This window comes from Hemiscyllium ocellatum, chromosome 4, assembly GCF_020745735.1.
Source record: "Hemiscyllium ocellatum isolate sHemOce1 chromosome 4, sHemOce1.pat.X.cur, whole genome shotgun sequence".
Lineage (NCBI taxonomy): Eukaryota > Metazoa > Chordata > Chondrichthyes > Orectolobiformes > Hemiscylliidae > Hemiscyllium > Hemiscyllium ocellatum.
The window spans coordinates 45,234,729-45,259,370 of NC_083404.1; the positions used below are offsets into that span (position 1 = coordinate 45,234,729).

The 24,642-nt window shown below is 39.8% G+C and overlaps 2 protein-coding genes across 5 annotated transcripts in view; one reads left to right on the top strand and one right to left on the bottom strand.

Moving 5' to 3' along the window:
- LOC132813309 (zinc finger protein 236-like) overlaps window positions 1-3,104 on the top strand; it is a 162,713-nt gene extending 159,609 nt beyond the window's left edge. For both annotated transcript variants that reach the window (XM_060823121.1, XM_060823124.1), the window contains one exon: window positions 1,846-3,104. In XM_060823121.1, coding sequence (XP_060679104.1) covers window positions 1,846-1,976 — 131 coding nt within the window. In that variant the 3' untranslated portion in view covers window positions 1,977-3,104. The remainder of the gene's footprint in view (window positions 1-1,845) is intronic.
- Window positions 3,105-8,062: 4,958 nt separating this feature from the next.
- Window positions 8,063-24,642, bottom strand: part of LOC132813273 (myelin basic protein-like) — a 180,591-nt gene continuing 164,011 nt past the window's right edge. For all 3 annotated transcript variants that reach the window (XM_060823117.1, XM_060823118.1, XM_060823116.1), the window contains 3 exons: window positions 22,278-22,310; window positions 16,573-16,683; window positions 8,063-9,717 (listed from right to left, as the gene is read on the bottom strand). In XM_060823117.1, the coding sequence (XP_060679100.1) occupies window positions 9,682-9,717; window positions 16,573-16,683; window positions 22,278-22,310 (180 nt within the window). In that variant the 3' untranslated portion in view covers window positions 8,063-9,681. The remainder of the gene's footprint in view (window positions 9,718-16,572; window positions 16,684-22,277; window positions 22,311-24,642) is intronic.

Below are 24,642 nucleotides of genomic sequence, written 5' to 3' on the forward strand. Positions count from 1 at the left end.
CTAAACGTAATGTTGCTGTAACTTTCAAATCTGCGATTAAGGCTTTATTTAGTGCAAGTTTGCTTTTATTACGTCAAAACATGTGGACTGAAGTCCAGTTATGCCTTTTTAGTCTGATGTGCAACTCGTGTTGACCATCAATTTCCAGGAATCTTCTCCGTTCAATCCCTCTCTATCTATGTACGTCTACAGTGGACGAATTGGCAAACAACTGCTTCTAAGTACATTCCTCTTTGGTCTCTTTAATGTGCTGTTCAAGGATCTGATAGCTGTTCTTCAATCTTGGTGTCAGGCTAAACAGAACCTAGGCAGGGTTTGAGCTCTCTTAATTTTTTCTAGGTCACCCTGACCCTAATAGAAACATAGGAACTCAGAGCAGGGGTAGGCCATTGAGCCCTTTGAACCTGCTCTGGCCATTCAGTACGATCATGGCTGAAGCTGTATCTCAATGCCGAATTCCTGCTTTCTCCCCGTTCCCTTTATTGCTTTTAAAATCTAGGAATTTAGCTATCTCCTTCTTGAAAACTTTCAGTGATTTGGCCTCTATAGCCTTCTGTTCATTACCTTTTGAGTGAACAAATATTTCCCCTTCTCCGTTCTAAATAGCTTAACCTTTATCCTGACTTTATTCTAAACTTTCCAACCAGGGAAACATCCTTGTTGCATCTAGTCAGTTCAGTCCTGTTGGAATTTTATATATTTCAATCAGATCTCCTGTCATCCTTCTAAACTCTAGTGAATAAAGGACCAGTCAAACCAATCTCCTCTTGGGTTTTCCTTTGCCAGTCAAACCAATCTCCTCTTGGGTTTTCCTTTGCATCAGCCTCGTAAACGTCTGCTGAACTTCCTCAGTGGCAAGAATAGACTTTCATAGGTATAGAAATCAAAACCATATGCAGTAGATAAGGTGTGGTCTCACCAAGAACCTGCGTAACTGCAACAAGACATATGTATGTCTGAACTTAAATCCACTTGCAATGAATGCCAATATACCATTTACCTTCCCAATTGCTTCATGCACCGGCACTCTGATCCCTTTGTATATCTACACTTGCCAATATTATCACCATTTAAAGAATATTCTTCCATTCTGTTTTTCACACTGAGCCATGTAATACTGTATCTGCCATGTTCTTGCCCACTCACTCAATTGGTTTAAATCATCATGAAGTCTCCTTACATTATTCTTAAAAACAAATCCAGCTTTGTGTTGTCAGCAACTGGGCATTATTGCATTTTTGTTCCCTCATCATTGTCATTTACATATACTATGAATAGTTAGGACTCTAGCACTGATCCATGTGGTAACCCACACCTTCTGAAAATAATCAGCAGTCTTCAAAGGGCTGGCAGAGACAGGTATGTTTTTTAAAATCTTTTTCTTTAGCTATCTGATATGCAGCTGGAAAGCTTTGTGAAACATGTAGACTGTCCCCCACTTGCATTCACCTGAACTCCTTCAGGGGATTAACTGTGAACTAACTGGGCTCTGGTCAATTTTAGGATTTAACAAGACCAAACTGACAAAACTGTAATGTGCAGTCAGTGTCCACAGCTCATTTGTAACTTGGATATGAGGTACAAGATCCAATTTGGAGTGAACATCAGGCCTCTGTTCGAGGCCATTCATCATCATTGCACGATAATCACTGACGAAACCAATTTTTCCTCCCTGATATGGAGGAAAAAAAATTACAAAAGCTCCTCACTGTCCCTGCCTTAGTGCTTTTAAAACAAGTAGCTACAATGTTGAAAATTGTGTATAATTAATGCACATCTTTTGAGGAATTGCTAGGTCTAATAATTCTTTGATCTTGAAATATTTTCATTTTATTGCTCCTGCAGGTGGTGCTCAGGACACAGGAAGTAGCCAAGAACAAGAAGGAGATGATGTAAGCCGTGGTCTTGACCTAGTGGAAGTTGTTCCAGAATCTACTAATGAATGGCACTGTAGGATAGCAAATGTATTCAATTAACTTCTCTCTCCAAGTGATATGCAAGCGCAACAAATTGCGTGTCCAACAAACTTTTTTTTTCTATTGGTCAGATTCTTTCAGTTTCCATCAATGTTACATATCAAGAGTTTGAAAGGTACTGCACCCAAGTCATGCAAGAAGTCAAACCGGTACCAGGTTTGTCAATGTGTGTCAAATAAACTGCTAAAACAAAGAGTTGTCCTTCAGCTAAAGGGCTAAAATCATGAAGTACTTAGTTTATGACCAATCAGCATGCAATGCTAAATAGTATTCTGAAGCAAAAGTGGATGAGATCCAGTTTCAGGAAAATGCAGCTCATGAAGTATACTGACATAACGATCCACTTTGAAGTCTCTCTGCAGAGGAAACCTAGGCCTTTTACTGCTGTGCAGGGCACAGTTTCTTGTGGTATCAAGAGTAGCACTGCAAACCTAAATTAGATTGGCCTGGTTGCTTCGGCAGAATACTGGACATTGGGGAAACCATGCCGCACATCTGTCATCTGGCCATTTCATGGCTCTGCCACTGCTCAACCAAATTGGCTGCCATATTTCCAGAGAACTTTTAATTATGATCTGCCTGGTAGTTCTTCAGAATGTTTGTAGTGTTATGAATTGTCACTAGTGTGACTGACTTTCAGAATATATAATTATTCCATGTATTAAAATAAATGTGTGAATTTTGTTGCATTCCAAAGATTATTTTTATAATTGTTCCCCACATCTATAACACGTTTGTGCGTTTGATAAAAAAAAACAGATGGGGAACTTGTACATGGCTGTATATATTGTCTGCGTTCTAAGGCTAAAGTATTTTCAGTTTGCACTGTTAACACATGGGCACTTCTTCTTTTCAGTATTGTACTTTTTCTCATTGTATTTTTAACAAATGTTCATTCTTCGCTCTTCACCAGTTTCTCCCTACCCCAACAACCCTGCTGTACAACTTTGTGCATCATTTTTTGACTTTGGAACAAGCTGGAAAAAAATTGTGACATTTGTAAATTCTCTTCGGATATAAATATAACATAAAGCATCTTGAATGATGATCAAAGGATGAACCTTTTTCTGTCTCCAATGGAGCTTTTTTTTGTTTGAACAATTTAAGTGCTTTGTAATATAAATTGTATAATTTGTGACTTTTTTTTGTAAGTACATGTATTGTATTTAAATCAAGATATTTCAAATAATAATACTATTGGTTTTTAATAACCAGTTCTGTGTTTTCTTTATTACTTCAAGGGGATAATCAGATTCCCAGTTTGTCCCATCATTTCTGGAAGTGCTGAGTTTTTTTGGGAATAGTCTATGAGAGCTTTAACAAATGATTTCTTCATAATGTACAAATCAGAGTGTGGGTAACAAGGTCAGAAAGCTTTTGATTGTGGAAGATGTTCTACGAGAGTCAAAGGGTATAAAAATATAAACAGAAAATGCATGGAAAACTCAGCAGAATTGGTGGCATCTGTGCAGGGAGAAAATAGAGTTGATGTTTTACATCAGTGAACTTTTTTTAGAACTTGGAAAAGTCAGAAATTTTAACAATTTTTAAATAATTTTCGATGAAGAGAGAAAGAGGTGACGGAATGAGAGAAGGGGAACGGCTGTCGGGTGATAAACAAGTAATTTAAACAACGGAACCAATGTTGGTGCAAAGTAAAAGGGGGTGGCCATGGGACAAGTAAAGAAAAAAAAGCTGAAACAAAAATTAGCTGCTGCATTCATTCACAAATACTCTCATTTTGACCTTGTAGTGGAGGATAGACCATTTATTAAGCAGCTGATGGTTGGGCCTAGGTCACTGCCCTTAAAAATTATTTTACCAAGTCCTGTATCTGACATGATTATTATGGCAAGATTTTTTTTCTCTTCCTTTGTGCTAGGTATGAACCCAGCTAGTGGAAAGTTTTATCTTAATTCCCATTAGGTTCTGTAATGCCACCTTTGGTGAAAAGCTGCACTCACTATCGGCTGCTATCTCACTAATCTGGCAACTGTATCCTGGTCAATAGTAGTGCTGCTGAGGCATTCTTGATAATGGGGTTTGAAAGTCTCCACCATCCTGTTCCATTTATGATGCTTGTCCAACTTACACTGAAAATCAAGAAAACTGATTTTTTCAGCTGATAGACCAGTAATTCATAGCCATCACATATTTCCTCTTCATAAGACTTCATAGAGTCCAGAGTCTATTTTGAAGATTCCCTGGAATACTCCCTCCCAACTGTAATTTACAGTGCCACCTGCTCTGGTGGGATTGTCCTTCTGGTGGGATAGGACATACCCAGTAATAGGATCGGAGGAGTCAGTAATGTTACTTGTCTGGAGGTTTGACTATGTAATTCTTTTGTTTGACTATTCTGTGAAACAGATGTCCTAGTTTTGGCATAAGGCTCCAGCTGTTTTAAGGAGATTTTTCTATGATTGAAACGACTGTTTGAGTCTTTTTTAAAAATATCTAGACATTTGTGTGTTTAATTTTATTTATCACACTTTATTGTAGCAATTTAGTACAATTGAGTGGCTTGCTAGCCCATTTTGGAGACTGTTGAGAGTCAACCATATTGCTTTAAATCTGGAGTATTTGGCTAGACCAAGTAACTGCCTTCTGAGAAGGACATGATTGAACTTCCTAACACTAAACTAGTTACTTGGTCACCATTACTGATTTAGGTTGTGTTTCTCTGTTTTAAGTCCAGACCTTTGGTTTTGCAGTGCAGTAACAAAATAAAACCAGCTTGATACCATTCCTAGTGGGAATGGTATTTGGATGTAAAGATAACAATTGGGTATGTCTGTTACGTTGCATTCTTGAATATGAGACCATATAAGCTTAATTTCAATTTAAGGTTGGAAAGGGAATTGCTTACAGATTAACCAGGAAAGAAGGAAAATGGTAATTATTGGACAGCTCTATCAAAGAGCTAGTGCACGTAAAATGAGTTGAAAGGCCTATTTTGGTGTTGTATGATTCTATACTAGCATCTCTTCAATTATTTGGTTTCTTAAACTCGTACAACTCTGATTGAGGTAAATGTCACTTTTTCGTCTAAATTGGAAAAGTTTTGAGATCTTTTCGCTTGTCTTCTGAGTACTTGAAAAGTTAATTATTTCAAGTATTTATCATCTTGCATTCTTTCATACTTATTTGAATTTTTTATGATACTTGCCTCTTAGGTTTGTAGTTCAGAAACCTCTTCCTGTTATGTGTTATGGTCACTATGGAGAAATCAGACATTAGTTAAGATCTAGCTGGATGGACCATAATTATTTAAATAATATAATGCGTGGAAGAACCAAGACTGAAAAAATAAGCACAGGAATCTGGGATTAACTTTAAATGCCAAAGGAATATTTACAAATTTGAATAAATCACGAGCAATCTTGAGTAAATCAGTATGCTGAGCAATTAAAACAATACAAGCTTCTAGTTTAAACTCAATGTAACAGACTTGACACCCAGTTTAATCTTTTTAACTGCACTTTCACTCTGACGGGCAGACACCAGACCCATGTAGATACTCCTTAGTATATTTAAAAACTGGAATTCTCTCTATCAAGCTACATGACCCTACTCATTTCTCTAGAATTTCCTTTATGACCCTCTAATCTCACACAGCTGAGTTTTTTACTTAAACGTAGCAGACTAGGTGTCTATATCCTCCAAAATAGCTTCCTCGTAAATTACTCTTTTTTTTTAAAAAAACCAAAACTGCCAATTTTCATTTAGAACATGGATTCATTCTGAGCAATCATGTCCATAGCAACATCCTGGCTTTTGAGCTTTTAAAAGTCTCAGCCAAATTGGAAGTTCAAATCTCATTTGTAAGCACAAAATGGTTTCTTAACTGGTTGAAAGGTCCAAGCACTATTTATAAATACAGCCATCATAAAACAAGCTAAAGGTAAACTAACTCCAGTTCACCTTAAACTTGAGTGAAAATTCTACATTTCTAACTCTTAATATAATCCCACTCGACAGTTATAACAATGTTGCACCTAATAGTAATATACTCTTCTCATTTTGAGGTTCTAGTCATAGAGATGTACAGCATGGAAACAGACCCTTCGGTTCAACCCGTCCATGCCGACCAGATATCCCAACGCAATCTAGTCCCACCTACCAGCACCCGGCCCATATCCCTCCAAACCCTTCCTATTCATATACCTATCCAAATACCTCTTAAATGTTGCAATTGTACACCACTTCCTTTGGCAGCTCATTCCATACATCTACCACCCTCTTTTATATCTTTCCGCTCTCACCCTGAACCTATGCCCTCTAGTTCTGGACTCCCCGACCCCAGGGAAAAGACTTTGTCTATTTACCATATCCACGCCCCTCATAATTGTGTAAACCTCTATAAGGTCATCTCTCAGCCTCCGGCGCTCCAGGGAAAACAGCCCCAGCCTGTTCAGCCTCTCCCTATAGCTCAAATCCTTCAACTCTGGCAACATCCTTGTAAATCTTTTCTGAACCCTTTCCAGTTTGACATCTTTCTGATAGGAAGGAGACCAGAATTGCACACAATATTCCAACAGTGGCCTAACCAATGCCCTGTACAGCCACAATATGACCTCCCAACTCCTGTACTCCATACTCTGACCAATAAAGGAAAGCATACCAAATGCCGCCTTCACTATCCTATCTACCTGTGACTCTAGTTTCAAGGAGCTATGAACCTCCACTCCAAGGTCTTTGTTCAGCAACACTCCCTAGAACTTTACTATTTAGTGGCTAAGTCCTGCTAAGATTATGTTTCCCAAAATGCAGCACTTCGCATTTATCTGAATTAAACTCCATCTGCCACTTCTCAGCCCATTGGCACATCTGGTCAAGATCCTGTTGTAATCTGAAGTAACCCTCTTCGCTGTCCACTACTCCTCCAATTTTGGTGTCATCTGCATACCCACTAACTGTACCTGTTATGCTCGCATCCAAATCATTTATGTAAATGACAAAAAAGTAGAGGACCCAGCACCGATCCTTGTGGCACTCCACTGGTCACAGGCCTCCAGTCTCTCCACCACCACCCTTTGTCTTCTACCTTTTTGAGTCAGTTCTGTATCCAAATGCCTAGTTCTCCCTGTATTCCATGAGATCTAACCTTGCTTCTCAGTCTCCCATGGGGAACCTTGTCAAACCCCTTACTGAAATCCATATAGATCACATCTACTGCTCTGCCCTCATCAATCCTCTTTGTTACTTCTTCAAAAAACTAATTTTCTGCATGTATCTATTACTATCCTTCCCCCTTTCTTCTGTAGGATTTGCCACCCTTGTCCTCTTAAATTGTTCGTTAATCACTTGGTTCATGTTTAAGCAAGTGTTAGCCCTTCCAGAATCTGAAGAATTCTGGACAGAATGATGAAAAATGTGTAGCAGTGCTGTTTTCACGGATGTGGATGGACAGGAGTGTTTTGAGTGAGATGAGTACAGCAGTGGCAACTTTCACAATGTCCTTTGAGAAAACCTAAGTACATTGACCCATTGATTTGTTTTTACTTAACAACATTGTTCCTGTCGGTTTTGAAACCTTGTTTTCCATGTAAGGGGACTCATTCATCTGGGAGGGACAAGTGGTTGGAAAAACATTTTATTGTTTTGGTTTTGAGCTCTTTAATAGCTAATCAATCCCTGTAATCCCCAGGAGTGCAGCCAGCGCACGGCAAGAAGAGAGACTACCTGGACTGATTACCACAAATGAGTAGACAATGAATCAGCTACAACTTGATGATGTTGAAAGCATTCTGTGCAGATTGGTGGACAGACAGTAGTGCAGCTTTGACAATGTATGAAACGCAGTGTTGCATATTGCAGTTCCAGGGGCAGCTCAAATTATCACGATGGAATGGAGCCAGTATCATGTAAGGCTGTATATAGTGAAGTTGAAGAGCTGTTTTTAAATGCTACAGCCAAACCTGCATGGATTTTCAGCTTGTTAGTTGTGTCTGGCTTCAATTCCAAACATACCTTTGGATTACAGGTTTGATGTAGAGCTTTTGCTTTGTGAAAACTATATATTGGATGATTGATTTCCCACTGGAGTCAGTATTCAAAATAATTGACATTAATGATCTTTGCCATTGAATTATAATTTTAACTTTATTTTCACGTGGACAAACACAGTGTTTAGCTGCATTATTTTACATATACATTCGGAAAAATTTGTTCACAAATGCTCACTCAGCTTTTCCTAGTATGTATTCTCTAGAAGCATGTTACCATACATAAACTGGCAATATATTGGAAAACCAATGTTAATAACTCTTCCCCAGCCAACTGCCCGTTCATTTTTTAGCATTATCGATTGGAGAATGCAAAAAAAAAGGAGCAGGTGATAGCTGGAGAACATTTCAGGTCATCCATTGTATTTTAAATCACAAACGACGAAGAAACATTTCTTATTGAAGAGGAGCAGTAGCAGCAGGATTCAGTACTGAGGAAAGATGCGGCTGGTTTGCATTTGTTCTGCATCTCCAGTAGAAAATGTCTGGCACCATATGAAGAATACTAACATTATTGAGATCTGGGAACGTGTACCTCACTTTCATCAAAATATTTGGGTGGGTGGTGTTTAGTGTTGTTTTGTCCATTGCATATTAGCATTATTTACAAGTCTTTGCAACATTTAACGTAAATGCCAGTTACTGCATGCTAGCTGTGAGAAAGTTGACCACTTGTCACCTTGAGGTTTTATTGAGCATAAGGTTGCTATTTAATGCATGAATAGTATTGCGGAGACGAAGAAAACAAATTGGGGTATAAATATAAACATAAAATATTATTTCAGTTACAAAAAACAGTGCAATTCCAAAGAGCACTCACATAGGAATGGGCAGGCAGTGGGCCATTCCTATGGAATTTAGTTAATCAAACAAACCTCTCCGTGCTAAGAGTTAGCATTAGTTTCAGGTTAGTATAATACCCTTGGTGTTTCACAGCTTTACAACTGGTAATGCTGCTTATGTTCATTACAGCACACTAAACTTTACATGGTGCGAGTGCAGAATGATTCAGCAGCTTTAACACGCAGTGCTACTGAACTGCTTCAGGCCCAAGTCACCAATGGCATGTATGTTCCAACTGGAGTTTATTGATCTTCATAGCAATGGCCAGATGAGTTTTGTTTTATACGGTGCTAAAATATTTAGTAAAACGCAAACAATTGTCTTAATTTTGTTTTGCAGCGAACTCTGCCAATAGATGGTGATGGAAAAAAGGCAAGCCTATGTCAAGATGCAATAAACCTTTTTGAAATAGATTAGGTTCCTTATTTCTGTGTTTATAGAAAAGGCCATTGAAAATAAAGTTTTTAAGAATCTTGACACCTTTAAGGCCATTATAATAACCATGGAGTGAAATATAAGTAATAAAATATTCCATTTAAGATACAACTTATACAGTCTACTGTTAAAATTACTTTTTACTCATATTACCCTGTGGTTCAAATTAAAGAAATTTTTAATAAAAGGTGTTTTCTTGCTTTAAAGTAATTGAGTTAACAGATCATTTGAGTTAAGCAACCTTGCTATAAACCTGATCGGTAATGGATCAATCATATTTGTATGCCAGTCATTTTTTTGAGGGTGGAGTAAATGCCAGTTAATACGTGAAGTGGTAAGACTATTAATACACAACACCGAGCAAGGATTTATTTTCCACTTTTGAAGCATTCCTTTCTGCTGCAGTCATTGATGTGGATTTAACGTCTAGCAGGTGAACCTTCACCCTTTTTCCCCTGTTTAGAACAAAAACACAAAATATTTTAACAAAGGTGCATGTCTGATTAATAGGCAGACAATCAACAGAAAATGCTGAAAACTTTGTCTAAAGTGTTGACTGACTTCGAAAGTCTTTCATCTTGAAACATTGACATCTAGATGTATGAATGAACCAAACTGAACTAAATCCCAGATAAAACCAGCAAGAGTGCACCTCATATCCCAAACCTCCTCAACAAATCCCCCAATATAAGTTGCCTCTCAAAGTCCACTGGGGGGAAAGGAGGGAGAGTCGACAATGGTATTATAGTTTGTTGGAGCTGACAGGAATGCTAGGCCCCTTTAAATTCCACCAATGCCATGTTATTGGAAGTTTTCAATCCTTTCCTGATGGCACACTCTAATGGTTATAATTTAAGGACCACAGCTTAGGTTGACCTGCCAAACTGACTATCAATTCTTCAATTTTAAGCTCATAAAATAAAGAGTGATGTTAAATCCAAACCCATTAACTCATCTGTTTTCACATACCAAGTGACTGCCTAAACTTTGCAACATTTGCTGATTTGCCTTTGCTTCAGCTTTCTAATAATTATAGATTTTATTTTTAAACTTGACCTTATTTATCATTCAGTGCATGCTACAATACTTGCATTCTAGCATATTTAAACAGTAATTTAAACTAATCTAGTTTGAAATTCATTTTTTACACAAGACAATGTCTTTTTGTTAAAATAACAAAAAAAATTGCATTCATCAATCATATTGCACAGCAAAATCTCAACACAATACACTGATTTAAATTCACAGATACAATGCCAACACAGACTATTAACATAAATAATTGCTATTGAAGCTATTGAAGTGAAATGTTTAAGAGGTGATGTAGCTGGGTGTACAAATTTTTGGCCTCACACTAATTTGTTGCACTATGTTCCTAATTGTGTGGATTAGTTTTAATAAGAAATATTTGCAAAGATTTAGTTAAGAGTGCTTCTGGTCCCTATTCTTAAATTGTATTTTGGGGAAGATGTTTCTGTTCCCTAATTCTGGAGTAATGGCAAATAGGTTAATTATTTTGCTTGGAAAATTGAACAAAAAAACTTACCGAATTCATTCATGATGTCAAAATGCTTAGCTATCAGGGAAGTTCTTAACCCTGTATTAGGTGGCAAATTATGACAAGTGGTGTTGTTAGTGAATGGAATCCTCGGGGCTAGTTTGACTGAATTTTGAGTGTGAAATACAAGTGGATTGAAATATAACAAGGCTACTGTTAGCTGTCATTCACTAGGTAACACTGTAGACTCCTGGTCAGACCACAGAGTTCAAACTAAACTCTGAAGAGTCATACAAGATTTGAAACATTCACACGGTTTCTCTCTCCACACATGCTGCCAGATTTGCTGAGATTCTCCAGCATCTGCAGAATTTTTCTTTTACTTGACCATGGGTTCAAGACCTACTCCAGAACTTAACATAAAGCTCCAGACTGAAATTCCAGACTGGTACTGAGGAATAGCTAAAGAACTGACTGTCAAATGAGATATTAAGTTGAAGCCCCATATCCCCTTAAAAAAATCCCAGGAGAGTCATTCCTGGCCAGTATTTATCCCTCAATCATCGTCACGAGAAAGAGATGGTCTGGTCGTTATCACATTGCTGTGCAGAAATTGGCTGCTCCATGTATTTAAATCATTGAGAACTTTTACAATTTAGACCCAACATGCTGTTAAAGTAGCTTTAATGCAGTTGTATGCATTTGACAGTATAACATTATACTATTGGCATTTAAATCATCTGTGACCTTCAGGCCTTTTCCCCTCAGAAGCTTATTGCTTGTAGTAGAAATGAAACAGAAAACACCTCCCTCTAATATTAAACTTCCTTGTCATCACTCTTGACAAAGGCAATGACAAACACAATAGTATACATTTACTTGCTATTTGCATTTAAATAAACCATGCAAAATGAACATTAGCATTTAGATTGCTACAGTTGAAAATACTTGGTTCAAAGTCAGGGATATGGAATAAAATGTCACAGAAGTCTTTTAGGAGCTCAGCATTGGTATTTCACTGGAATAACAGGGTGGTTAGATAGCCCTTCTATTGAAGAAATAGTAAAGGCTTTATTCCTGTGAACAATACTCCATCAACAATGTAATCTTGTTGGAAGTTATACAGTAATCCTTTGCACTCTTATAATGTAAAAGAAAGGAACAGACGTGAACTCCTGAAAGCTCTCTGCTTTTCAAGAAGATTGTGATTTTTAATTCCATTTTCTTGCACTATCTACATATCACTTGTTTCTTTTAGAAACCAAAATCTAACAATTTCTAACTAAATTGAACATTCTCAATAACTGAGTGTCATCTGTGAGATAGAGAATTCCAAAGATTCATAATTCTTGAGACTAGATAGTTAGCAGTGTTTGGGCATGAACACTTCACCCCCTTGTTTATCTCAGACAACTGAGCAAAAAATATTAGAAAGACATTTGACTGTGGGATATCAGCAGAGATGTAATCTCAGCCCCAGGGTTGTTAAAAGTTGTGGTCCAATTTTACAATACATTGCACCAAATCATCTGCTAAGGTGATTCCTAAAGTAACAGCTGTGACTTTCCTTCAGGTAAAAGAATTAAGCCTTCCCCTGCCAAGTATCTCACCCGCCTCTCCTTAACCTTCCTTTTAAGACCATAAGACCATAAGACATTGGAGTGGAAGTAAGGCCATTCGGCCCATCGAGTCCACTCCGCCATTCAATCATGGCTGATTGGCATTTCAACTCCACTTACCAGCGTTCTCCCCGTAGCCCTTAATTCCTCGAGACAACAAGAATCTATCAATCTCGGCCTTGAAGACATTTAGCGTCCCGGCCTCCACTGCACTCCGTGGCAATGAATTCCACAGGCCCACCACCCTCTGGCTGAAGAAATGTCTCCGCATTTCTGTTCTGAATTGACCCTCTCTAATTCTAAGGCTGTGTCCACGGGTCCTAGTCTCCTCACCTAACGGAAACAATTTCCTAGCGTCCACCTTTTCCAAGCCATGTATTATCTTGTACGTCTCTATTAAGTCTCCCCTCAATCTTCTAAACTCCAACGAATACAATCCCAGTATCCTCAGCCGTTCCTCATATGTTAGACCTGCCATTCCAGGGATCATCCGCGTGAATCTCCGCTGGACACGTTCCAGTGCCAGTATGTCCTTCCTGAGGTGTGGGGACCAAAACTGGACACAGTACTCCAAATGGGGCCTAACCAGAGCTTTATAGAGTCTCAGTAGCACATCTCTGCTTTTATATTCCAACCCTCTTGAGATAAGAGACAACATTGCATTTGCTTTCTTAATCACGGACTCAACTTGCATGTTTACCTTTAGAGAATCCTCGACTAGCGCTCCCAGATCCCTTTGTGCTTTGGCTTTACTAATTTTCTCACCATTTAGAAAGTTATTCTCTATGTTTCGTCATCAGAAAGTTAGCTGGTTCCTGTGGCACCATTTGATTGACAGTATCATTCAATTAACTATGACCAACTGCTTCCTGTTTCTTGTCAATTTTTGCCTGCTTCATTATTTCCTGAAGGAGCTTGTGCTCACAACTGATTTACCTTGAGGTACGTTTGGCTAATATATAGACTTCCCTGAAAATTAAGTGTTCATTCTCTTAATGAAAGAATTGCCAACTGCAGTGCTTAGCTGATACCTGTACCATTTATGTATGACCTTTAACACAGTAAAACATCCCAGAGCCCTTTCTTCCTACCAAACAAAAAAATTGATGCTGAACCATATGAGGTATCAGGAGAACTGACTGAAAGCTTAATCATATTCAACTACTCCCACTCAATATTGGTGTTTCTCCCAAGACTGAACTTTACATAGAAAATAGGAACAAGAGTAAGGCTTTTGGCTCTTCAAGCTTGCTCCACCATTCAGTATGCTCATAGCTGATAAGTACCCAGTTCCTGCCTTTGCCTCATATCTTTTGATCCTTTTGGTCCTATGAACTAAATCTCTCTCACTGCAAACATTCAATGTATGGATTTGAACCGCTTTCTGTGGCAGAGAATTCCACAGGCTCACCACTCTTTAGGTAAAGAATCTTCTCCTCAACTGAGCCCTAATTGGCCTACCCCTTTTTCTTTGACTGTGACCTTTGGTTCTGCACACCCTGATTATTAGGAACATACTTTCTGCTTTACATTGTCTAATCTTGTTAGGATTTTTATAGGTTTATATGAGATCCTCCCCTCTTATTCTTCTTAACTCCAGTGAATATAGTCCTAAACTATCCAATCTTTCTTTATACCTCAGTTCTACAATGCCAGGAATTAGTCTGGAAAACCTTTGGTAAATTCTTTAATTTCTTTGCCATATGTTGCTATCTCCTTGTTGATTCATTGTCTTGCAAGTAAGTGCTCAATCTCTGATTGTTTGGCTACTCTGTGATTTATTCACCTGTCTTCATCATCTAGTTTGGCTGTGTCAGAGAGTGGGGTTGATAATGATTGCAGGGTCTTGGTGATTAGCAAACATTGGCTTGTAAAAAAAACTAACTGTACACGCCAAGACTTCACTTCAACCATGATACTGCTAAGACAGCAATCTTGTAGAAGTCATCATATGACTTCCCATGATGACGTAGCCCTAATTACTTATATATTCACATCAACCATCATATCACAATCCTGGTTTTTGCCCTATAGCTTTAAGCAGAGAATGATTTAACCATTGCCATGTTAATTTGTTCTGCTTGATTTCACACAGTAACTTCATACAGGGGTCTTTGATAATGATTGGGAAACTCAAATCTGTTTTGGTCTCTGTCCCTGAGGCACTGAACCAAATGGAAACATCTGTGTTATATCAGCTCAATCAGTTACAGTAAAGAAAAAGAAAAGGTTTCAACCTAATTAACTCAGTCTCAGGTCTGTGGAGGTGCACTGATTTTGAAAGTGGGCCCAATGTTCTCAAATGTAAATACATTTTTCTATTTATTGACACCTCCCAAGCCTTCAACCCCAGCAACAATGTTCCGGTGGAGTAGGGAGACTTTGTAGAGCACCTATATGATTCCAACCTCATAGAGTTCAACACAAGGAGGTTGAACAGTTCATCCACTTTACCAACACCTTCCACCCCGGCCTCAAATTTACCTGGACCATTTCAGACTCCTCCCTCCCCTTCCTAGACCTCTCCATTTCCATCTCGGGCGACCGAATCAACACGGACATTTACTATAAGCCGACTGACTCCCACAGCTACCTAAACTACACCTCCCCACACCCTGCCCCCTGTAAAAACACCATCCCATATTCCCAATTCCTTCGTCTCCGCCGCATCTGCTCCCAGGAGGACCAGTTCCAATACCAAACAACCCAAAGTCTGCAATTTCCCTCCAGACGTGATCAACAATGCTCTCCACCGCATCTCCTCCACTTCCCGCTCCTCCGCACTTGAGCCCTGCCCTCCAATCGCCACCAGAACAGAACCCCACTGGTCCTCACCTACCACCCCACCAACCTCCATATACATCATATCATCCATCGTCATTTCCACCACCTCCAAATGGACCCCACCATCAGAGATATATTTCCCTCCCCTCCCCTATCAGCATTCCGAAAAGACCACTCCCTCTGTGACTCCCTTGTCAGGTCCACACCCCCCACCAACCCAACCTCCACTCCCAGCACCCTCCCCTGCAACCGCAAGAAATGCAAAACTTGCGCCCACACCTCCCCCCTTACTTCTCTCCAAGGCCCCATGGGATCCTTCCATATCCGCCATAAATTCACCTGCACCTCATTTACTGCATCCGCTGCACCCGATGTGGCCTCCTCTATATTGGGGAGACAGGCCGCTTACTTGCGGAACGTTTCAGAGAACCTCTGGGACACCCAGACCAACCAACCCAACCACCCTGTGGCTCAACACTTCAACTCCCCCTCCCATTCCACCAAGGACACGCAGGTCCTTAGACTCCTCCATTGCCAGACCATAGCAACATGACGATTGGAGGAAGAGCGCGTCATCTTCCACCTAGGAACCCTCTAACCACAAGGGATGAACTCAGATTTCTCCAGTTTCCTCATTTCCCCTCCCCCCACCTTGTCTCAGTCCCAACCCTCGAACTCAGCACCGCCCTCCTAACCTGCAATCTTCTTCCTGACCTCTCCGCCCCCACCCCCACTCCGGCCTTTCACCCTCACCTTAACCTCCTTCCACCTATCCCACCTCCATCGCCCCTCCCCCAAGTCCCTCCTCCCTACTTTTTATCTTAGCCTGCTTGGCACATGCCTGAAGAAGGGCTCATGCCTGAAACGTTGATTCTCCTGCTTCTTGGATGCTGCCTGACCTGCTGCGCTTTTCCAGCAACACATTTTCAACTCAGAGTTCAACCATCTATTCTGACCCACAATAGTATTGGCAAACTAATCATGATTTAATCTCTGAAATCAACTGTAATTTTTTCTCTATCTCTTTGACCAAGCTTTTAACCACATATCTCATATGTCTTGCTGTCAAATAATTGACAAAGAAGTGCCTCATGACATTTTATAATGTTATGGTGCTATATTAATGTATGTGTTGCTGTTGATTTCTGGTTATTTGATACTGGAGTCTGCATTACCAGCAGAAATTGCACAACAGGATTCTAGTCACACCAGCTAACCCAACTAAATAGGTGCAGAACCGCCGGTAGTGAACTGCTGTCTCATCGCCTGAGATGAATAAATTTTTATATCAGAAATTAAACGACTTATGTCTGAACTAAAGTCTACAGCAGAGGTAAAGTTGTGCCATATAACAGTCAGTTGTTGTTGTTGTCACTGTATTATGTGGTTTTCTTTGAAAATTTTTTTACCATTTTGAAAAAAGATGAGAGGGTGCCTGAGCCATCTCTCCGTCCTCTATAAGCATCCTTTGACTTGGAAGAACCAGCTGCCCCATAATGTGGCCTTTGTCCATCCGTACCCTTTAAACAAATCAAAACAGAAGTTAAACGTAGGAATAAGAAATTCATTCACAGAAATGATTATCGTTACTATTTTCCAAATATTTGTAATGATTTCAGAGGGTATAACTAGCTGACATTTTGTAGATCGTACATGCTATAATAACAAGTTAAAACTGTTCAAAGTAACTTCTTTCAATCTTGGTCCTTTCAGTTTGACAGAACGGAGATAACTGTGCAATCTGTGCAAAGTGAGGAACAGACTGAATCTGAGGTTCCTTGTTTCCAAGGGAGAGGTAAGCCTACGTAAAAAGCATTGCCAGACACTGCAATGGTTAATGACCACTCTATACCTTCAGGAGGAAGCTGGATGGGTTCCTGACTGGGATGTTTTGTATGGGGATTGGGAAAGGGTGGGTGTGGTCAGGGAGAAATTTTCCAGAGTAATGTTAATGTTACAGCCATATAAGACTTTAGTTAGGTCACATTTGGAGTATTGAGTGTGCAGTTCTGATCATTGCACTTCAGGAAGGGTGTGGAGGCTTTGGAAAGAATGCAAAAGGGGTTTACCAGCTTGTTGCATGGATTGGAGTGTATTAGCTATAAGGAGACTCAGATTAATAGGGGTGTACAACTTTTGGTCCAATTCATCCCTGCTGACCAGATATCCTAAATTATTCTCATCCCATCTGCCAGCATTTGGCCCATATTCCTCCAAACCTTCCTATTCATGTATCCATCCAGATGCTTTTTAAATGTTGTGATTGTAGCAGCTTCTACCGTTTACTTTGGCAGCACATTCCATACACGCACCACCCTCTGTGTGAAAAGGTTGCCCCTTAGACCCCTTTTAAATCTTTTCCCTCTCACTTTAAACCCATACCCTCTAGTTTTTGATGCCCCTACCCTGGGGAAAAGAAGATCTTGGCTATCCATCCTCATGATTTCGTAAACTTCTATAAGGTCATCCCCCAGCCTCTTAGGTTGGACAAACTTGGATTGTTTTTGTTAGAATGTCGGAGGCTGAGGGTGACCTGATAGAAATAGGTATGAAATTATGAAAGGCATGGATAGGATGGATAGTGGAAATCTTCTTCCAAGGGTGGGAGATGTCGAGTACTATGGGGCACAGATTTAAGGTGAGGAGAAAAGTTTTAAAAGATGTTTGCAAATGAAGTTTTTTCTTACACAGATGGTGGTTGGTGCTTGGAATGTGCTACAGGGGAGGTGGTAGAAGCAGATATGATAGCTAAGTTTAAGAAGCATTTAGACAGAAACACAAACAGGCATGGATAGCAAAGATACGGACCATGTGCAGGCAGATGGAATTAGTTTAGAATGACATCATGGTCAGCACAGACATGGTGGGCCGAAAGGTCTGTTTCTGTGCTGTAATGTTCAACATTCTATGTTCTCTGTGTACAACAAGTAAAAGGGTGACATACTGGAACACCAGATTGGTTTGCCAATAGGTTACTCTGGCTGATTGTGGATTGTGAACCTCGCAAGTTCACAACTGTCCACACAGTGATGTGCACAACCCACCATAGGAAGCACTGAACAAAATAAAACCTTTCTTCTAAGGACTGAGAAAATATGGGAATTCTAAATCATTCTGGCTGCGTCTCAGGCGTGTCCTGACAAACAGATAGAGGAGTACATCAAAGCATAGTCTCCATGCGGCCTTGCTGGATGTTGGAAGGTAAAGATGCCGAAAGACGTACTGATAGGGGGAAAGAGAGAAAAGCACCTTGAATGGATGCAGAGGTTTTCCATGGGATCTGGGCATCATATTCATTGTTGATCCCAAATTACCCTAAACCAAGGTGAAGATAAGGCATCTTCTTAACAATTCCTAGGGCCAATTCAGATGGTAGTTAAGAACTAACTGCATTTCTGTGGCTCTGGGGTCACACATGGACCGACCAGGTAAGGATAGTAGATGTCCTTCCTTAAAAGGATATGATTGAACTAGATGGTGTGTTATTTATATGGGTACCATTACTGATACAAGCTGTTTTATGAGGATCAGTTAGCTCAGTTGGTTGGACAACTGGGTTTTAATGCAGGGTGGCACCAACAATTTGGGTTTAATTCCCGTACTGGCTGAGGTTATCATGAAGGACTATCCCTCTCAATCTCTCCCCTTGGCTGAGCCATGGTGACCCTCAGATTAAACCAGCACCAATTGTTTCTCTCTAATGAAAGTGCAGCTCTATGGTTGATGACAAGTTTACTTTACCTTTTATTCCAAATTTAGTTAATTAACTGCAATAAAATTTCCAGTTGTCGTGTTGAGGTGGGGCGGGTGCTGGGGGGGTTGGGGGCTGCTGTGCTTTTGACCTCATTTGATCTTAATAATAGGACGAGATGAGATATTTTGAATTGTGATCATTTCACTATAATTGTCTTGGAAGGCCTGAGGAAGTGTCGCTGGAAAGAACTATAGACTCACTGCTCCTCATGTTGGAGACTGTTTGCCTTAAGTGATTCAGGTTTGTCAAACAAAAATTCTACCTTCATGAGAAAACTGCTAACATTCGTATCGGCAGCTCTAAGTTGCTCTGGTGACTGATGGGCTTGGCAAAGACTTAAGTGATCCCCCTGCCTCACACTGGACTAAAAAGAGCATGTGGATACTCGGAGTGGCTGTTGAATGTTGAGATTCAACTGAAGACGAACCTTTGAAGGAATATCTGAAGTACACATTAAATCTGCGGTATCACTGAACTGTTTATACCTGTAGTAAAAAGTGTTATTTTTTGAAAGTATAATTGTGTTAAACATTAGCAATAGTACCACACATTATTAATGCATTGTGATATGTTGATATTGATTATGTAAGATTTTCTTTCGAAATACAATTAGTTTGACTCTGCAATGATGAGGTTAACGGATTAGCCTCCATACGTCCTGCTACCATTCATTGTGTATACAAGATGCTGAATGACTATCAATAAAACCACCAGCAAAGATGTGGAGACACTAGACTTCACAAACAGACGTTGGTCAAATAACACCGAGAACAGAGAGGTCTGAGGATCGCTTATTCTGTCAATGAACTGCCATTCCTGGTTACTACTCCAGCCTAAGGGAAGGTGGAAATATGCAGCTTGATGATACCTTAGTTCTAATTTGAACCATAGACTAGGTCACACTCTCAGTATTTAAATTATATTAGATTTGATTCCCTACAGTGTGGAAACAGGCCCTTCGGCCCAACAAGCCCACACCGACCCTCCGAAGAATAACCCACCCAGACCCATTTCCCTCTGACTAATGCACCTAACACTATGGGCAATTTAGCATGGCCAATCCACCTGACCCACTCATCTTTGGACTGTGGGAGGAAACTGGAGCACCCCGAGGATTCTACGCTTTCATACACTTATGGGTCAGTGAATTGTAAAGAAACAATTGTAAAGAAACAACAGAATTGCTGAATTTGTCAGAGTACTGAGACATGCCTCCAAACTGTGAGGCTGGCAAAGACATAATTTGCAACAAATAGACAACTGACAAATGGAAGATTGTTAAATACAACTGCAGCATCCTGCATCCCTGCACACTCCCTCTCCCATTAGTAACAATATCCATTTCTAATGTGCTTTGCTGGGGTCTGCTCTTGATTGGATTTTGGGACCTCAATCCCAGCTGGTGCCTCATTTGGCAGCTGCCAGCTTTCTTGTCTGACTGGGTTGGCATGGGGGTGGCAAGGCAGTTGGACAATCAACATTCCCTCCACCAATCAATCATTCAAAGCCCATGACTGATGCAATAAACTTTGACCAGAATCAGTTGTTCCATTCAGGAATTCAATCAGTTGTGCCTTGAGACTTAGATTGTACTAGAATAATCCTTGCTTGTTTTACTTTTTATCTCCTTGTGATATTTATTGAAACTTGAAATATCAATTTATTTGCAGGAGTTTAAATCTGGTGTAAAAATTTGAGATCATCTAAATACCTGAAAGGATCAGAACTAGCTAACAGACATTAGCTGTGAAGGAGAACATATTTTTGACAACAGCAGTAGAGTATGAAACAGGCCATTTGACCTAACTGGCCTCTGTTAGCATTCATGTCCTATGTGATCCTTCACCCACCTCTCTTTATTTCAATCCATCAGCATAGCCTTCCATTCCTTTCTCCATCATGTGCCATTTTGGCTTCTCTCTCTATTGATTGCTTTCGGCTGGTACACCTCATCTTCAGCAGGCATTGCACCAAAACTTTAATCAATGTCTTTGTTCACATTTAAAGAAAACCAAACAATTTGCAATGATAATGTTGCTGTCTTCAAATCGATCTCTCTGATTTTGCGATCAACAAATTTGTTTGCCTCACATTGAGTTCTGTCAGCTGGGATAACAGTTAAGTAAGCTATACTCCTCTAAGGATCAATTTCATCTCACTTAATCATGCTACATAATAACACTAACAGGAAATTAGGATTTCTCTTTCCTATCTAAGAAGCTTGCTCCTTCATCAGATATCCCCATCCATTACAAATCTGATATTGGATTAAGGCATTGGGACACTTGAACTGAAGGCCGAATTCACACAAATTTGCCTACTAACTAATTTTCTGCTGGGAACTCCCTGTCTATGGAGTTAGGTAAGTATGGGAATGGAGTTTATAAATGAGAAATATCACCAGAGATGTTGGCATGACAAGATGAAATGAAACAGTAATGGTGCAAGTGCATTTTTGGTTAGATTTCTTAAATTTATTGATTTGTTAGCCATTGTGACCAGCATGATTATGGCAGTAAATACAGATCTTGCGCCTTACCCAAATAAATTTAGTGATAGCTCTACTTGCTCCGAACCTTGCCTGTAGTAGTGATGAGAAAAGGAGCCATGATAATCACCAAATACAATTGGAGACACAAAAGGCTCAGAAAAAGACTTGGGCACAGAATATAATCAAGGTTACCTTAAGATTGCTACTCAACATCTGAATGCAAGAGTCCTTAACACTTAACGGAAGTAACGAACAGACATTAGTTTTGTCATTTCTTTTCTAATTAAAATAGAATAGCAGTTCTGTTCTATAGCTGAATAAGAAAATGATACTCTGCTTAGAGCTCTATGGGTTGTGCTCCTGCCTCTGAGTCAGTAACTAGAGGATTTAGCTACCATGCCAGAGACTTGTTCTCATAATCCAGGCTGCCACTCCTGTGCAATGTGCATTACTGAGGGAGTGGTGCAGTTAGAGTTGTTTTCTTTTACTTGAGTGTGAAATAAAGACCTTGTCTCTCCTCCAAGATGGATATCAATAAATCCCACATTACTATCTTGAAGAGTGAAGGAGTACTCAGAATCTCTGAGAAAATAATTTTCTCCTTAGCTTGCATTATTGAAAGAAAATGCTCTGGTCATATTACTATTTCTGCGATCTTAATGTACGTGCAAATTTTCCTGCACTTCAGCAAAAGGTTTTTTATTTCGTGTGAAGGACTTCAGATGTCACTAGGTGGTGAAAGGTATTGTACACAGACTCTTTCTTCACTTAATATTTCCCTTAAATGCAAGATATTGTCAAGCTCCTGAGTATGTGATTGCCACAATTTTCATATCCACTAGACCGAGTGCAAGGTGCAGACTGTTTACCTTCTGTTTTACTGGGGCTTTCTTTGGTGACATCTGAAAAGGAAGACAATACCAGAGTCAGAATATAACTAAGCATGATACAGTCACACAGGAGTAAGGTTGCCTGAAATTTGTTCTTAATAAATAGATTTAAAACTAATTTAAAATCAAAATATGCACCACATCCACACCCAAGTAAATCTTTCCCAAAGAAAAATTTCAACAAAATAGTTCTCTTTTACCACAAATCAGCAAAAGGGACTAAAATTGGTAATTTTCTTATGGTGGTGTTAATTTTGATCTATGGATAGAGTTGGGAATCAGATGTGGTGATATAAGGGAAGTAGGAGTACAATTAAGAAGGAAAGCAAGAGTGCAGAAAGGGGACATGAGATAATTTTGGCAACTAGGGTTAAGGAGGATCCAAAGTGTTTCTATAAATACATTCAAGGATAAAAGAGTAGCTATGGAGAGAACAGGGCCCCTTAAAGCTCAGCAAGATCGCCTTTGTGTGGAGATGGGAGAGATCATAAATGTGTATTTTGAATCAGTGTTTACTTTGGAGAAGGCTAGAAGCTAGGGAACTGAAGGAAATAAATAATGATATCTTGAAAAGTGTCCATATTATAGTGGAGGAGGTGCTGTACATCATAAAACACAAAGAGTGGCTAAATCCCCAGGACTAGATCAGATGCACCATAGAATTTTGTGGGAAGCTATGGAATTGATTGCTGGGGCCCCTTGCTGAGATATCTGTGTCATTGGTAGCGATAGATGAGATGCTGGAAGTCTGGAGGTTGGCTAACGTTATCATTATTTAAGAAAGGTGGTAAGGAAAAGCAGGGAACTAGAGACTGAAGAGCATGACATCACTGAAGGGCAAATTGTTGGAGGAACATGATTTACATGCATTTAAAAAGGTAAGGACTGATTAGGGACTGTCAACATGGCTTTGTGCATGGGAAATCATGTCTCACGAACTTGATTGAGTTTTTTTGAACAAGTTACGAAGAGGTCTGATGAGGGCAAAATGGTAGACGTGATCAAGATTGACTTCAGTAAGGCATTCAACAAGGTTCCGCATGGTAGACTGGTTAACAAGGTTATACCACATGGAATACAGGGAGAACTAGCCATTTGGATACAGAATTGGCCCAAAGGAAGGAGACAGAGGATAGTGGTGGAGGGTTGCTTTTTGGACTGGAGGTCTGTGACCAATGCTGTGCTGCAAGGTCCACTGATGTTATCATTTATACAAATGCTTTGGATGTGAATATAGGAGGTATAGTTAGTAAATTTGCAGATGCCACCAAAATTAGTGATGTAGTGGATAGTGAAAAAGGCTACCTCAGGGTACAATGGAATCTAGATCAATGGCTGAGAACTGGCAGATGGAGTTCAATCTAGATATAATGCACTACATTTTGATGGGGCAAATCAGCCAAAGACTTATACACTTAATGGTAAGGGCCTGGAGAATGTTGCCAAACAAAGAGACCTTGGAGTGCAAGTTCAAAGTGGAACCACAGGTAGACAGGGTATGAATAAGGCATTTGATATGCCTGTCTTTTTATTATAAGCACATTGAGTATAGGAGTTGGCAGGTCATGTTGTAGCTATACAGGACATTGGTTAGGCCATTTTTAGAAAGCTGCATTCAATTCTCGTCTCCCTGCTATAGGAAAGATGTTGTGAAACGTGAAAGGGTTCACAAAAGATTTACAAGGATGTTGCCAGGGTTGGAGGGTTTGAGCGATAGACAGAAGCCGAATAGGCTGGGGCTATTTTCCCTGGAGAGTCAGAGGCTGAGGGGTGATCTTAAAGAAGTTTATAAAATCATGAGGGGCATGGATGGGGTGAATAGTCAAGGTCTTTTCTCCAGGATAGGAGAATCCAAAACTGGAGGGAATAGGTTTAGAATGAGAGGGGAAAGATTTAAAAGGGAATTAAAGAGCAAACCTTTCACACAGATAGTGGTGCATGCCAGAGGAAGTGATGGAGGCTAGTACAATTATAGCATTTCAAAGGCATCTGGATGGGTAGCAGCTCCCAAAAAAGCTACCCAGTTGGTCCCACTCTCTAGCCCTATCGCCATAGCCCTCTACCTTCATCCCTTCGAAATATATATTCAGCTCTCATTTGAAAGCTCCTAGGAATCCACCCCCATCACCCTCCCAGGCCATGCATTCCAAACATTAAAAACTCTCTGAGTAAAGAAGTTTCTCCTCCTCTCACTCCTAGCTCTGTTGCTGACAATCTTGAAGTTGTTACCTATATTAATTTACTACATCATGGAAATAGAATATCCCTCTTTACCTTGTTAAAATTGTTCAGAATTTTGAACACTTCAATAAGGTTACCTCTTAATCTTCTCTGTTCTGAGGAG